At 38.1% G+C, this 17,860-nt stretch overlaps 1 protein-coding gene across 3 annotated transcripts in view; it reads right to left on the bottom strand.

The window, feature by feature from the left end:
* dync2h1 (dynein cytoplasmic 2 heavy chain 1) overlaps positions 1-17,860 on the bottom strand; it is a 493,185-nt gene that overhangs the window by 120,923 nt on the left and 354,402 nt on the right. For all 3 annotated transcript variants that reach the window (XM_063054085.1, XM_063054084.1, XM_063054086.1), the window contains 3 exons: positions 17,738-17,813; positions 13,519-13,730; positions 6,365-6,469 (listed from right to left, as the gene is read on the bottom strand). In XM_063054085.1, the coding sequence (XP_062910155.1) occupies positions 6,365-6,469; positions 13,519-13,730; positions 17,738-17,813 (393 nt within the window). The remainder of the gene's footprint in view (positions 1-6,364; positions 6,470-13,518; positions 13,731-17,737; positions 17,814-17,860) is intronic.

Here is a 17,860-nt window from a genome sequence, read left to right as displayed (position 1 = left end):
ATCAGCCAGTGTGAAAAACTTCTCTCCATTTATTCAATCTAAATCCATCATGCCATTGCTCTCCTTCACTGAATCTCCCTTCAACCTCCTTTATCCCAAAGAGAGCTCTACCAGCTTCTTCAGTCAAAATGCAGTCACTTATTATCAAAGAATGCATAAATTATATACCTTGAGATTTGTTTACTTATAGGCAGCCACAAAGCAAGAAACCTGAAGAACACAATTTTTAATAAAGACCATAACCACTGTGCTTAGAAAGAGGGAAAAAACACACACACCATGCAAACAAAGGAGCAAACAACGGCATTCCACGGAAAGCGAGCAAAGTCGGCCCGACCCTCACCTCTGGTCCCAACACTGGGGCTTTCCAGTCTACCTGGACCGGTGTTTGTCCAAGCACCGGGTAGTGCCTCACTCTAGGACCCAACCCCCAGTGCAGCAACACCATTGGGCTGCACAGCTTGAAGCCGTTCTTGATCTTACCAAACTGGCTCAGCGCTTGGAGTGATTCAACCTTACACTTGGGTTAGGTGGACAAACGTTCTAAAGGAGGAGGGTGAACAGCCAGAAATCGAGGTACATATTGGTACCAATGACAGAGGCAGGAAAGGTGATGAGGTCCTGAAGAGAAAATATAGGGAGTTACATAGGAAACTGAAAAGGGGGACCTCAATGGCAGTATTCTCTGGATTGCTGCCTGTACCAATTGCCCAGTGAAGGTAAAAATAAGATGCTTTGGCAGATGAATGCGTGGCTGAGGAATCGGTGCAGGGGGCATGGTTTCAGATTTCTGGATCATTGGAATCTCTTCTGGGGAAGTGTGACCTGTACAAAAAAGATAGGTTACACTTGAACCCAAGGAGGACCAACATCCTTGTGGGCAGGTTTGCTAGAGCTGTTGGGGAGGGTTTAAACTAATTTGGCGAGGGATGGAAACTGGAGTGATCGGGCTGAGGATGGTGCAGTTGGTTTACAAGTAGGTGCAGTGTGTAGTCAGACTATGAGGAAGGATATGCAAATGATAGGGCAAAGTTGCAGTCAGATGGAATGAGTTGAAGTGTGCCTTTAAATTATATAGCCGGTTTAACTGTTCAACAGGTTGGAAGTGAGGATAGAGTGAAAGGGAACGAGAATGCAGGAATGGTTACAAAAGACTCCAGAATAACTAAAAAGACAGCAAGTTTAGAAAGTGATAAGGATTTAACTTCTAGTAACATGGGGGCAAAATTGAAAAGGGTGATGAACACAGAATTGAAGGTGTTATATTTGTTATATTTTACAAATTACAATAATAGATAGAAAAGGCATGTGAAAAGGGCAATGTTACAATAGTCAAGGGGAACTTCAATATGCAGGTAGGTTGGGAAAATCAGATTAGTGCTAGATCCTAACAGCAGGAATTTATAGAATACCTACAAGGTGCCTTTTTAAAGCAGTTTTTGGTAGAGCCCACAAGGGAAAAAGCAATTCCAGAGTGAGTGTTGTGTAATGAACAGATTTGATTCTGGAGCTTAAGGTTAAGTAGCCCTAAGGAGGAAATGATCATAATATAATAGAATTCACCCTAAGATTTGAGAGGGAGAAGCTAAAATCAATGAATGAGTATTACAGTGGACTAAAAGGAAATACAGAGACATTAAAGAGAAGTTGGCCAAAGTTGATTGGAAGGGAACACTAGCAGGAATGATGGCAGTACAGCAATGAGTCAAGTTTCTGGGAGGAATTTGAAAGTGCAGGATGGATACATCCTGTGGAAAAGAAGGAAGATAAGGCCTTCGTGGCTGACAAAGGAAGTCAAAGACAGCATCGAAGCAAAAGAGAGGCATACAATATAGCAAAATTTAGTGGGAAGCTGGAGGACAGAGAAGATTTAAAAAACAACAGAAGGCAAAAAGCAGTAAGGAGAGAAAAGATTAAATGAAAGTAAGCTAGCCAATAATATAAAAGAGGAGCGCAAAAGTTTTTCAATATATAAAGAGTAAAAGAGAGGCGAGTGGATATCAGGCTGTTGGAAAATTATGCTGCAGAAGTACTAAGTGGGTGACAAAGAAATGGTCAACAAAGTCAATAAGTTTCTTGCACCAATCTTCACTGTAAAAACACCAGCAGTACGCCAGAAATTCAAGAGTGTCAGGGGCAGAAGAGATGCAGTTGCTGGTACGTAGGCGAAGGTGCTTGGGAGGCTGAAAAATCAGAAGGTAGTTAAGTCATCTGGACCAGATGGACAACATCCCAGGGTTCTGAACTACGTAGCTGAAGAGATTGTGGAGGCATTAGTAGTGATCTTTCTGGAATCACTGGATTCTGAAATAGCTCCAGATGACTGGAAAATTGCAAATGTCATTCTGCTTTTTAAGAAGGGTGAGAGGCAAAGAGTAGGAAATTATAGGCCAGCTAGCCAAACTTCTAGCAGCACATGATAAAAGGCCAAAGACAACAACGTTTGTTTACTAAAGGGGAAATCTTGCCTGTTGGAATTTTTTGAGGAAATCACAGGCATGATATACATAGGTGAGTCAGTGGATCTTGTTTAATTGGATTTTCAAAGTGCCGCACACGAGGCAGCTAAACAAGATGAGAGCCCATCGTATTACAGGAAAGATCACACCAGGAGGCAAAAAGTGGGAATAAAGGGGGCCTTTTCTGGGATGGTCATGCACTTTGGTAAAGGAATGAAGGCATAAACTATATTTGAAACAGGGAGAAAATTCAGAAATAGGAAAAAGGGACTTCGGAGTCCTTGTGCAGGAATCCCTAAAGATTAACTTGCTGGTTGAGCTGGTGTTAAGGAAGGCAATTGCAATGATAGTTTTCATTTTGAGAGGACTAGAATATAAAAGCAAGGATGTAATCTGAGAATTTATAAGGCAATGGTCAGACTGCATTTGAAGTATTGTGGGTAATTTCAGGCCCATTGTCTAAGAAAGGATGTGCTGGCGTTGGAGAGGATCCAGAGGAGGTTCACAAGAATTATCCTGGGAATGAAAGGGTTACTGTTTGAGGAGTGTTTGATGGCTCTGGGCCTGTACTGACTGTAGTTTACAAGAATGGGGGTGGGGGGAAATCCCATTGAAACCCATCAAATATTGAAAGGCCTGAATAGAGTGGATAAGGAGAGGATGTTTCCTTCTGTGGGTGAGTCTAGTCCAGAGGGCACAGCCTCAGAATAGAGGAATGTCCTTTTAGAACAGAGATGAGGAGGAGTTTCTTTACCCAGAGCGTGGTGAATCAGTGGAATTCAATGCCACGGACAGCTGCGGAGGTTGATAGGTTCTTGATTAGTAAGGGTGTCAAAAATTACAGGGAGAAGGCAGAAGAATGGACTTGAGAGGGATAATAAATCAGCTATGATGGAATGGTGGAGCCATCTTGATGGGCCAAATGGCTCAATTCTGATTCTATGTCTCATGGTCTCACCATTGTTCAAAATAACTACCCCGATTTGGTTCTCCCCGAGTCTCCATCAATCCAAAAATCCTATATGCTTTAAATAAAATCCCTTTCAAAATGCACAGCCACATTCAAAGTTTGTTTCAACATACATTTCCAATGCTCTCTGTCCCTATGCACCTTTTGAAAACATACCATTTGGAATATAGAAAGTTTATTTCATTTTTGTAGATTCTTTACTTTCTGAATGGGAAGGATATTTAGAAGAATTTAAAATGGAAGTTTTTACAATGACAAGACTGTAATGCCATCTAAAAAATGGTTTGAGAATAAGGCATTTTATTGTTCATGTAAGTAACTCATTTCTTTCACTCTGGCCCATCCACCACACAAGCCAGCTGCTAGGCACCAGACTGGCTTGTATGCTCCAAATGCGTGGCACTGAGGTGCTCAATGCCATCCTGTACGCACTTTCTCCACAATTACCAATTATGAATAAGAGGTTAGCTGAAATTAGCTCTTTGGGAAGCTTTGTGTACATTCTTAAATCAATTCACTGTCATGCATGTCATTTTCTCCTAAGTTACAGCTCATATAGAATGTCTATTTTCAGAATCCAGTGTCAGGTATGCAGACTATGTAGCTGATTGATAAAAGTAACATTGCCTCATTGTCACAGACATCAGCCAGGAAGAACAGAGAAGTGCTGTATAAGTTGCAGGAGGATACACTTTCCTTTCTTCCAACCACTTTACATGTTCACTTTATATATTTTTCAAAGTAATTTAATAAACGTGCAAAGTAATTCATGTTAACAATGACCTAGTTTGCAATTAGAATAAAACATTTTATCAACATGTATAGTTGTAATGCATGGATGAAATTCACATCATAAAAAATTAAATCATAAGTTATTTCATTGATTCTCCTATCAGTCACTTCCTCCTCCATCTGTGGAATAGCTTCATTAGATTCAACTGCCACACCAACAACCATAAAAACAGACTGAAAGTAAATCACTTTTGATGCTGGGGAACTGGCTGGGGAATGATGACTGAGATTTTTCCCCATCAGTTTGTATGCAAGTTTCCTTCATTCCAATCACTTGAAGAAATTATTCTGCTTATTTTGAAAGCAATTGACATATTTTCTATTTACTACTCTCTTTAAAGGCAAGTTCTGATTCTGCGTAACTGGCATTTGTTTGCAATGTCATTCTGATTTCCCTGAATCTAACTCATCAACTGTTGCTGTGTTGTCAATACTCCTTCTCTGTTCCCACTTCAATTTATCAAATTAAATTAATTATGATATTGATTAATGAAAATAATAAATCACTATTGTTTTAACATAGTTTCTGTAATTCAGTGTCCAAGAACTACAAATATAATCTCACTGCTATCTATGAATTTAACATTACATCTTTACTTTGCATTCCATGCCGACACACAAAATGTAAGATTTAACTTTCCTTCTTTTGACAGAATCCAATCATATTGCCACATTAAGTAGCAATATTGTCACATTTCAGCTTCTTCAAACTTTCAAAAATCTTTAGAGATACATCACAGAATAAGCCATCCTGGCCCAACTGCCTCGGAACCCAACTATCAAGTTCAAGTGTATTTTCATCTAACTGTGTATATATATATATATATATATATACACACACACCACCAAACAAAAACAGCATTCATCCAGACCACAGTGCACCCACAATCCATATATCACCAAAATATTACACTATAAGTTAATAAAATATAATTCAAAATGCATGTAGTAAAGCATGGTATACGTAAAATAAACAGCTTGCTGTCCTAGTGACACCTCAGAGGTGTCAGGGTATTCATTCGGCTGACAGCCTGAGGGAAGAAGCTGTTACTCACTATAATTGAAGCAACGCTCTCTGGCTATGTAAGAATGGTGCTAATGTATAATTAAATGCTATAATAGTGGGAGGGGTTTCAGAGTGTTTTTCCTGTGTGTCAGAGAGGCTGGTAAAAAATACGACTTGGGGGGCATTTTTTTTGTGTATTAGTTTCGGTTAGTACCAATGGTACATAGCTGAATGTAAAGTTTCCTTATGCATATCAATTCAGCTCATGAGTGCCTAGGTCTGGGGATGCTTGTAATAAAGCAAAATCCTCACTCTTGCTGTCTGAAAGAAACCGAGATTGAGTCTTTATTCTACGAGAATGGAGTTTGAATCACCTCCCTAATGCGGCAGTGAGCAGTAAACTCTACCAGAACTGAAGGTCCATTAACCTTACCAGAATTTAAATGATCTATCCATGAAGATATACTGACCTCTTTCTCTTAGGGAGGAAAGACTTCACAGAGAACATTAAAATTATGAAGGAGCTTGATGAAGCAGAAATAGAAGAATTAGATTCATCATTGGTGAATCCACCAGGGGAAAAGATACAAGGGTCATCATGAATAGATCTATAAATAATTTAGGAGGAAGTCCATGATGTAATTATTGTTATAATTACGGCAAGAAAGGTTTTTCTCAGAATGTATCTGCTTGTCTGTTTTGTAAATTTGCAACATCACAGTGGATTGCAATGAATCAACAATAAATTTAGTTGAGGCATTTGTGGATGTGGAGCATGAAGCTTCTCAAAACTAGGGATGATGAAGGTTGAAGATGGAGGGGTGGGAAAGAATTTGAGCAAGGACATATTTGGTTCACCGATGACTTTTAGCTGTGATAAGATGGAGAAGGCATGCATATAATAATAGACTGATAGAGAAAGAAGAATTGAGACAGTTCAGATCTGGCACCATTTGGTATAACTAACCACAATATTGAAGTCAGCTGTTCAGTGACTTGCCAAGAGGTGCATCACAGCATCCACCTCTTTTTGTGTCCCTACTTCCAAAATACTAAGTATTTTCATGAACACATGGACAGCAGCTGAAATTCATAACCATTATTTCATAAGTTGATACAAAAATTTGAGACATTTACCTGGTTGCTGAAAATACGTTGTGACGACCGTTCTATGTTGGCAGGTAGACCAAAATATGCAGGCTTGTCATCTTCTGGTAAACGGCTGATAACAGCACGGTACTCCTATAACCAACAAAAACATGGATATTACTGCCTTAATGGCCCATACGTTATCAATCTGGGCCCATACCCAACTTTGGTCCCAAGGAATGTCCTACTCCCAGCATTGTCAGCTGTAAAATCTATGAGTCATTTAATGTTTTAAATATTCCAATATTTCAGAAATTTAACATGTATTAAAAATTGAAAAGATCATTATTTCTTTTTATAAAAGTAAACTAACTTTTAGCAAAAAGGGGAAAAAAAACAAAATTAGTTCTAATTGGCCATAAAGCACTAGGGTAAAACAAAATAATCTTAAAATAACACAATTTATCTTCCCTTTTGCTTTATATTCACAAACAAGCCATACCCATGAATGGGATCTACCCTAGCTCCAACAGGGCATTGGAGCCAAGAGGTGATTTCCCAGTGTGAAATCCATTGCAAAACTATCAGTAAGAACAGTACTTCAATGATTACAGATGGTTGCCATCATATTTTTCAAATAGATTGTAACTTTGCAGTACAAGCACAGAACTAGAATCAATGCACCATAGCAAACATTCTGTCTGGGCGTATAACGGCTTGCTATGTTAACTGCTCTGCACACGACTGATGTAAACTGCAAAGAGTTGTTATCGCAGTTTAGCACATCACAGGAAACAGCCTCCTCTCTATGGATTCTGTCTACTTTCTCACTGTCTCAGTAAAAGAGACAGTATAATCAAAGACCCCAACAATCTCAGATATTCTCTCTTCTCCTCTCTCCCATCAGGTAGAAGATACAGAAGCCTGAAAGCATGTATAAACAGGCTCAGGGACAGCTTCAATCTCACTATTATGCACTGTTTGCCTCTCAATCTCCCTTGTTATGATCTTGCACTTTATCATTTACCTGCACTACACTTTCTTTTGATAGCTTTTATACTTTATTATTATTGTTATTGTTTTACCTTATTCTAGCTCAATGCACAGTGAAATGATGTGATCTGTATAAACAGTCTGCAAGATAAGCTTTTCACTGATCTTGGTACATGTGACAATAATAAACCAACAACAATATCAATTGTAAATTCACCAACCATTACAGAAACCAAGCAAGAATATGGGCAGAAATAAAAGTCATTAAAAGCTGCCAGATATTCATAAAATTGCAACAATAATCATGCATTATATAAATAGCAGACTATCATAATGCCAAATTAGTGCAGTTACTACCAAATTCCCCACTTCCTGTTCTAAACTAGAATTGTACGTTAAATTTATACCACAGTAAAGACCATTTGTACTATTATAACTGTGCATCCTCTCTTAAAAAACTCATTTAACTTCAATTTTTCTTTCTCTTCCTATAACTTTTTAATACACAAACACATGAATTAAAAACAGAAGTAGGCCACTTGGCCCTTACGCACATTCTACCATTTAATAACATCTTGACAGATTGGACTATGACCTGAAGTCCACAATATTGTCTACCCACAGTAATGTGTCACACTCTGGTTACCAAGAATCTATCTCTACCACAAACACATTCGAAGACTGCTTTTATCACAACTACTCAGGAGAAAACAAAAAACCCTCATCTCTAAATTAAATAGCAAGTCTTAATCTTTAAACGATGACGGCTAGTTGTTGATGTTTCTCCAAGAGGAAATTCCCTCTCCATATCCATCCTCAAAAAATCATTCAGGATCTTCTGTTTCAATTCAGTCCCCTCTCATTTCCCAAAACACCAACAGGTATAAACTTAGCCTGTGAACCTCAGAAATCAATCCCAAGTTTTATTCTATTAATCTTCTGAACTGCTTAATACTTAATTAAATAATGAGACTGATACTCTGCATAGTGCTGGTCCACATGTGGTCTCACCAATGACCTTCAGAGTAGGAGCATAGCCATTTTAACTTCAAAGTTGAAGAAAAATTTATACATACTTTGAGAATACTGTATGTCACCATAGACTACCTTGAGATTCACCTTATAAATAAATGATAATATTCTTTAAGCTTCCCAAATTATCTGCAGTACCTTCATACTAGCCTTCTACACCAGTCTATCTTCCTTTCAGAGCTCTGCAGTCTCTTACCATTTAGATGTGTTTTTTTATATAAATTTCCAGCCAAAACAGATAATTCCATATTTTTGTATATTATACTCCAGTCGCCCGACCTTTATATTTTTGAAGCACTTTCATGTCCTTTGCATAACTTACATTCTTACCTATCTTTGTATCATCAGCAGATTTAGCAAACACACCTTTGGTCCCTTTATTCAAATCATTTTTTATAAATTTTAAGTTATGGCCACAGCCGAGCCAAATTTTCATCCATGCTGCATCAGTGCCTTTTGCAAGATTTCAACTGGAACTTTGAAAGTTTCTTTCCAGCCGCTGAGTTCCTCCAGCACACTGTTGTTGCACTGGATTCCAGCAGTCTCTTGTGTCTCAAGTCCTTATCTATAGAAGCTCTTGCTCAAACTGAACATTTTCATCCATTTCTATTTTAAAACCTGCTGCGTTTTAATTTCTTTTTCAACTGGAGGCACAGTAGCCTAGAGGTTAGCGTTAAGTTTTATAACGCCAACAATCGGAAGATCACCGTTCCATTCTTGCCTGTAAGGAATTTGTATTGGTCCTCTGTGACTACTTGGGCTTTCTCCAGGTGTTTTGGTTTCCTCCCACATTCTAAACATGTACAGGTTAGGGTTGGTAAATTATGGCATGTTGTGCCAGAAAAATGGCGACACTTGCAGGCTGCTCCAGCACATCTTCAGACTGCGTTGGAAATTGACACAAATAATGTAATTCACTGTATGCTCTGATTTACATATGACAAACAAAGGTAATCTTTATTTGTATTCTTAGTTCGAGTAGGTTTACATATCAATCCACTACTTACATGGGAATATTTTGATAAGAAATTCTCTTAATATTCCAGTCATAAAAGAACTGTAATTTCAAGGCGCAAGGATAGCTTCTACTCTTTTATTATGTCTTTTGAATGATTTCCTAGGAAGATAAAATGGACTCTTGACCTCATAATCTACCTTGGTATGATCTTGCACCTTAATGTTTACCTTCACTGCATTTTCTCCGTAGCTGTTACATTTTAGTCTGCACTGTTATTGTTACAAATGAGCTTCTTAATAAATTACCTTCTACAAGACCTTGATATTATCCAAATGCTAATTTGTAGTGCCCAAAATTTGGCAAAATACAAACATTTGTACTTTAATCGCATCGATGTATCCTTATGTAGTTAACAATTGGTTAAATTATACGTGACCTAGGCTATGTCTGCCAGCCTCAGCCCCCATCCTCCACCATACACAACTGGTACAGCTTTGTTAACATTTTGCACTCCCATGAGTTTAAGTACATTGGCAGCCCTGTTCTCACAGCTGTCTCCTAAGGTGATCATCTTTGGGCAGGGTCTTAGCCTTTGGTGACAGATTCAGGAGGCCTCAGGAGTGTCCTAAGAGCCTTTTGACAGCTCAACGTTTAAAAGGTATACATATAAATAATTAAAAATAACACATTTATCTTTGTTAAACTAATTTTAAAAAAGTATTAACACTAATTAAAACAAAAAAAGCATACCTTTTCCACCCCGCTCCCAAAGTATGGGGCTGCACTAAGTATGCCACCCAAGCTTAGAGACCAAGTACAAAGTATGCCCTGTCCCACATCTCAGTATGACTATGCTCTACACTGGACTCAACTACATTATTATCAAGGGTAACCTGTATTTATTTGTTGCAAAGCACATAACATAATTTTAAATAGAAGCTGGAGAAAATTATTGGCTCTTGGTGCCTGCTCCACCTTCACATATGTTCATGAATGTTCCTTCAGCACTATTTTCTTGTATCAATCCTATATTCCTCAATTTTCTTAATATCTATCTCTGTCTTGAATAGTCTCAGCAACTCAGCCACTTTTTGTATAAATTCTTCATTACACATAGCCTTTCGAACTGCACCTTGTAAGGCATGAAAATGCCCGACTCTGGCCTCTCAGGTCTGAGTCGACGTCATCATCATCATCTTCATTATTCTTTTCTTTCTTTTCTTTTCAAATCTTTTTATTGTTATATTATACAAAAGAAATAATATGAGTACATTGAAGTAACAACATCTACAATGTCTCAAAAAAGACATTATCTTAAAGATTGAAAAAAAAATTGTGATAACAAAAAAAACCTGCTAAGCAGAAAAAGTGAGAAAAAAAAAGAACCCATTAGATGTACAATCCCTAATACAAAAAGCTTCTAAAAATAAACATCAAACCACCAGCAAGAAAAGAAAATATACCAAAAAATTTACAATTAGATCATGGAAAAAATCTATCAATTAGCTCAAATGATAATAACGAGCAAATGAGCCCCATCTTTTCTCAAAATCAAATAAAGGTTCAAAGGTTCGGCTTCTAATTTTCTCCAAACTAAGACACAGCATCACTTGAGAGAACCATTGTGACAAAGTGGGAGCTGATGTATCCTTCCACTTCAACAAGATGGCCCTCCTAGCTATCAAAGTAACAAATGCAGTAACATGTTGGTCAGACACAGAAATACCATGAATATTTTGAGGATTTATTCCAAAAAACACAGTTAATTTATCATCTTCATTATTCCATTGAGCAGTCCATACAAAATCCATCGAAATTCCCGCAACTACCATATTACTGACCATAAATTAGGCAGAGACGATCAACCCATCAACTCTGTGCTGTGATATGAGCTTGGTCATTGATTGCACTGTTAGAAAAGAATAGTTTTCATCAGCATGAAGTTAATTAAACTGAATTCTGGAAGAATTTAATGCTTTTTTTTTGCAAGGATGTGTTACCACCATGGTATTTTCAGTAGATGGTAAAATGTATAACCAGGAGCAAAATGTTACAAAAGCCATCTATTTTTTATTGGCTCAGGATATCATCAAGACAGCAAAGTCATCTGCCGCCCCAGGACCAAGAGATTGTGGAAAATAATGACGAAGATTTGGACCGAAAGCTCTATCCCACAAGCTGGAAAATGGATGAAGACTGCTTTGTTCCCAAGGAAGAAGATTCCTCTACAAACATCCACTGTAGGACAATCTCCTCCTTATCATGGAGTGCAAGATATTGTTCCGGCTGTTTGCGAGAAGGTTGACCTCTTACTTAATGAAGAACCACTATATCAACACATCCATCCAGAAAGGTGGCATCCCAGGCTTTTCTGGGTGCCTTGAACACACCTCAACAATCAGCTAATTGATCCATGAGGCCAGGCAAAAGAAAGACAACCTAACAGTCATCTGGTTAGACCTAGCCAATGCCTATGAATCAAATCCACATGTCCTCATCTAAGATAGCCTGGACCACTACCATATCCCACCAGTAACATGAGACATGATCACCAGCCTCCTAGGAGGTTCCAAGCCACGTTTCACTTCAGCCCACTTTATAACCAGGTGGCAAGACCTCCACAAAGGGATTCCAACCGGCTGTACAATCTCCCCCATCTTGTTTCTCATGAGTATGAACCTCCTCATATCAGCAGCAGTAGACGTAACCTAAGGCCCAGCGTTGGAGCCTGGCATCTGACAACCTGCAATACGGGGATTCATGGATGACATTACAGTAACCACTGTAACCCATGTCCAAGCAAGATGGGTATTGGAAACCTGGACAACATAGCTACCTGGGCTAGGATGACCTCCAAGGCCAGTAAGTCCAGATGCATGGTGATCAAAAGGGCAAGGTTACTAGCAAGTTCAGTCTTCAAGTACAGGGAGAAGTTGTTCCATCCATAGAGGACAACTCAGTAAAGAGTCTTGGAACGTGGTTTAAGGCAGCAATGATGGACAGTGCCAACATCACCGACACTGTAAAGCGGACTGAAAAGTGGCTGAAGAAAATCGACAAAACTGGACTCCCTGGTAAACTTAAGACATGGGTGTACCAACATAGTCTTCTACCAAGGCTGCTCTGGCTTTTTATGGTGTACAAGTTCCCCAGGACCACTGTGTGGAAGGCATCGAGAAGCAAGTCAACAGGCACATGTGCAGGTGGCCAGGGATCCCCCGCTAGTTTTTCTTTAGTGGGGCTTGACATAAGATCAGGCCAGCTCCAGCTCCCGTTGTTATCGGAAGTGGAGAAATTCAAGGTGGCAGGGGTCCCCAAGCTTTTTTGCACTGCGGACCGGTTTAATATTGATGATATTCTTGAGGACCGGCCGCGACGGGGTTGGGGTGGGGGGGGGGTTGTTCAAGTTCAACAGTGTGTGGCAGGGAATGAGGAAAGATGCAGCTGACTCATATCATTTCTTCACGGCCCGGTAGTACATCTTTGCAGCCCGGTGGTTGGGGACCACTGAGGTATAGGGCTGTGTTAACAAATAATAAATCAAGTGTGAGTCACAAGACCGGATCGAAAGTGGGCCGCCAACTTGGCCACAGACCAGGCAGTGAGCTTCCCACAACTGAGAGACATCATTGGCAAGTTCATCATTACAGGTATTGAACTGGTGAAGTTTATGACCATAATACTGACATCATGACACTGAACAAGTTATATGACAACATGATTAGTACTGTTTAAAATAATAGATATTGAACTACCGTATATCAATTATTAGGAGTGACAGATCTGCATAAAAAGGAGGCAATTCTCCGGAGACATGGAAGTGACACTAAGCTCAAGTTGTGCAACAAACTGAAAGAAAATACAGTTATATTACAATGATCTGTATCAAATACAATTCAAACAAATTGCAACATTAATTGCAATCATTGTCTTAAGTCAAAACCAATGGTCAATCATATTTGAACACTGTGATAAGTACGATTTCCCACTGTGACATTCAAGTTCACTGCATCAAACCATTAAAGTTTGGGTGCATGTTTTATATTAAGTGATCTCTCCTTAGTTATACCAGCTGTTTAAAGTTTGTTATTATAGAAATTCATCAATGACAAATAATGCCATCCTCAGTGAAGCTGTAAAGATTAAATTAAAATGTCATTTCCTGCCAGATGGAGACTTTACACTGTTTGCATATACTTACATTATTAACATCACCTACCATAATGTTGCAGGACTTAGGCACAGTGATTGATGATGGAAATGATGCTACATTTTTGGTCCTGGATTGTGATCCACCAATTGCTTTGGGGTTGAAAAATTGTTCTAGATATGAATTCAGAACCCGTAGATCAAATATATTATCGATGCGTCCACCGTAGATGGCGTTTTTCAACAGACCATGAACAAACTCCCACTGAACATCCTTTGTTTCTAAGATCATTAAAAAAATCAAAATCAATTTGCTGAAAAAATAACTACTTTTCTTTTTTTTAACCCATCCCAAACAGTGTTTCCAGTATACTTTACTTTAATTGATGCTTCATACTCATAACACATTGTTAGCACACAAGCCAAGATTTGGGGAGGATGATATGGGCAAGAAGTTAAAATTGGGACATCAATACCTCATCCTGGTTCCATTGCCCTTCCTGCAATGTGCAATTTCATCCTGCTGTTTTCAGCAGTAACACAAGGTACATACTTGGCTTGATGGTTTGATCTCCAATTAAGCCATTAGGCTTTCACTGCATTTTCATATTTAAGGATTGCACTGGGAGAGTGGGGAGACCATCAATGGTTGTAATTAGACTATCCTGTTGAAAATTGAATCAGTGAGCAAAAGAAGGCCAGAGACGTAGGCATTAAATTTTTGCCTTTTGTTAAAGGGTTTGGAGTAGCAACAGTGCACCTAGAATCCTCACAACCAAGTCCTGCTGCACTGGTCACCCACCCTCCTTTCCCTACTCCAAAGCACTGCTGGTCCAAGTTCTCAACAATAGCAGATCACTAGCAACAGTTTGCTCTCTCGTAGCATTCTGCTGCCCAAAATCTCATTCCCAATCTGTTTACCCACTTACGAGGTAAGACTTTTCACAAGGATTAGATGGACAGTTCACTAAAAATTTACGGTCTGGAAAAATCTTCCAAGTCTTACTCTGCAAAATGGGGCTGCACCAGGATAAAGAGAGTACAGTTGCTGCAACACAGCTCTGTCAACCTGGGTTTGATCTAGACCATATTTCATGTAACCATCTGAGTTTCTTTCAGGCAATCTGATTTCCTACTACAGTCCAAAGACATGCAGGTTGTCAGGCTAACTGGCCATTGTGCATTGTTCCTAGATGAGTACTAGAACTGGAGGGATTGGAAGGGAATCAGGGGAGAATAAACAGGCATTAGTGAATGCGGGTGTTTGATGACGCTGGAAGAACCTGTTTCCACGCTTTATGACTCTAAAGTCCAATAACCAGTTTGATCCAATCTGAGGTAAAATTTGATAATGTTTGATAAAATTGATAATGTTTAGAATATGAGGTCTGCCTTCTAATTGATCAGCAGAAAATACAATAAAATATTATCAGAACAAATTAATCTCTCTCATAGTCATCAATATATTTATGGTTGTGATCTTAATAGTTTTTGAAAGTTCCTGAAAATGTCAAAACTTATAAAAATAATGAATATACACTTGATAATTCACGTGTTAATCCCTACTGTAGTCGAATAGCACTATTATCAATCACCCTGTAGATTAAACATGCATGGTCAGCGATGAATAATTATGCAGTTAACAGATGGTTACCGAAAACGCTAGATAATTTGCTTTGGATGCACAGAATAATTTAAATTATCAGCATGAAAAAGAAACAAGCAATCAAATAGTATTCTGTAACTAACTTGAGAATTTGTTACTAATATTAAGGGCATTCCAGGATTGCAGACATCTCTTGGCTTATGCTAATTGAAGCAATGAGTGATGTGCAGTTTCAATTCTGTTCATTGATAGAGTTATAGTGTTGCACAACACAGAAATAAGACCTTTGCCCATCACAGCAATCCCAATCTTTATGCCAATTACACTAAATCATTTGTTCTCAATACTTGGCATCCTTCTGCTCCATTTCTCTCAAACATAGTGATTATATCTGACTCTACCACATCCTCTCACAGTAAGTTCCAGATATCAACCACTCTTTATGTACGAAACTTCCCCCTAAAATCCCCTTTAAAATTTCTTTCTCTCACCTAATGCCCTCCTTTTTTGATACTCACGTTATGGCAAAGTAAGATTCTAAAAACTCTTTTGTTTATGTTTCTTATGATTTTATCAGGTCACCCTCTGCTTCCAACTCTGCTGGAAATTAAGCTCAATCTGTCTGATCTTTTGCACTAGTTAAAGTCCTAAAATCCAGGTAATATCCTGGTGATTCTTCTGCTCTGATAACTGTGCAATATTTACATGCCAGATATTTCTACAAAGCCTAGTTTTAAATGATCAAAAACAATTAAAAAACTGAAAGAAAATGAAAAATACAGCAGCACAATAAAACTAAATATTGAGTAGGAGCAACATTTATAAGCTCATAATAAAATCAATTCCAACTAACAACATAAATACATAATAATGTATTTTTATGAAACTTCTTAACAATGTTGTATGCTTTTTGTGTTTTCCAGTATTTCAGAAATATAGGTAGCTAATGCATTTGTCACTCATTTCTAAATACAGCAATCTTTGACACCAAATGCCTAAGCAAAAAATAACTTAGAAGTGTTCAGTCATAATCCTGCTTAGCACCATTGCGTTCTAAGGCACTTACAGATTTATCACCAGCATACAATTAATGGGCACACACTGATTTTTATGAGTTCATAAAGAAAGAATTAAATCTTCTTTCAAAATATCTGTTAATTATCCTGGAGTAGTAAATCAAATCTCATTGTAAATATATTTTAGAAACTTGATAGAAGTTTAAAGGCAGTTAAACTGAAATTGGGAGTCATCAGAACCCCTCAACTTCAAATGTGCCAATTACAATAGCAAACAAATAAAACTGCAGATTGTAATTGGAAACAAAAAGAAATATGTTGGAAGAACTCAGCCAGGCAGGCAGCATCTGTGGAAAGAGAAACCAGTTAACATTCGGTCAGTGACCCTTCCTCAGAACTTTTCATAGATGTTATCTGACTCACCAAGTTCTTCAAGCATTTTTATCTTCTCTTGAAGACTATAAGTTTAAATTGCAGGCAACAAGAGCATCCACCTAGGTAACAGGTTTTCTTTTAACTTTGTTCAAAGTCTAATTGTGTCATCAAATGCGAAATACTGTATGACCCTCAGCAGAGGAGAAGCAAAGGCTTCCGTTAAGGTTAACTGAATCATATTTTTAATTTATTTAATGGTGCTTTGTGCATCAGGAGAAGCAAGTGTGTTTCAGAAAGGGTAAGATGAGGGAACATAAACTAATACTCATAGAAGGATCAGCTGTGGAAAGAGTGAGCAATTTCAAGTTCCTGGCTGTCAAATATCTCTAAGGATTTAACCTGGTACCGACATATTGTTGCAACTATAAAGAAGGTAAGACAGTGGCTGTATTTCATCCGAATTTGGAGGAGATTTGGTTTGTCACCTAAAATACTTAAAAACTTCTACAGAGGTACCATCCAGAACATTCTGACTAGCTGCATCACTGTCTGGTATGGGGGAGAGGGGCTACTGAACAGGATCAAAGTAATCTGCAGAGAATTGTAAAATTAGTCTGCTCCATCATGAATACTAGCCTCTGTAGTATCCAAAATATCTTCAAGGAGTAGTGCCTCAGAAAAGGGGCTTCCATCATCAAGGACCCCCACCACCCAGGACATGCTCTCTTCTCATTGTTACCATCAGGAAGGAGGTGCAGAAGCCTGAAGGCACACATTCAGCGATTCAGGAACAGCCTCTTCCCCTCTGCCATCTGATTTCTAAATGGACAATGAACCCACGAAAACTATCTCACTACTTTTAAAATTTCTGTTTTTGCACTATTTATCTTAATTTGACAATATAATATACATACATATTCTTACCGTAATTCAGTATTTTTCTATATTTATCATGTATTGCATCGTACTGCTGCTGTAAAGTACACAAATTTTACAACATATGCCAGTGATATTAAACCTGATTCTGATTCTGCCACAAGGAAACCTGTAATCTCACTTTGGTATATTTCTATCCAGCTGTTTGGATAGTATAACTTTAAAGATAATCATTGTTTACATGTACAGGTATGTACGTTATTATAAATTTTTCCACAATAAACTTCTATGCAAACATTTTGAGGATTATCAACATCTGAACTAAAAACTATACAAAATTAACCATACTTTGTTAATGATTACAGAATAGTTAATGATACCAAGTAAAATATATAATTCATTAGAAATTGGCTTACCTTCAAAAAGTCCGTCAATTATTTCAAATCCAGCTCGGAGATCAGACAAGGAAAATTCATAAAATTTGGTCCACCCCTTAGATAAAGTATATACAAATAAAGAATTATATCTTCTTATATTTT

Source organism: Mobula hypostoma, chromosome 7 (genome assembly GCF_963921235.1).
Source record: "Mobula hypostoma chromosome 7, sMobHyp1.1, whole genome shotgun sequence".
Classification (NCBI taxonomy): domain Eukaryota; kingdom Metazoa; phylum Chordata; class Chondrichthyes; order Myliobatiformes; family Myliobatidae; genus Mobula; species Mobula hypostoma.
Note: the sequence above shows the minus strand (reverse complement) of the source record. Positions and strands in the feature narration are given on the sequence as shown.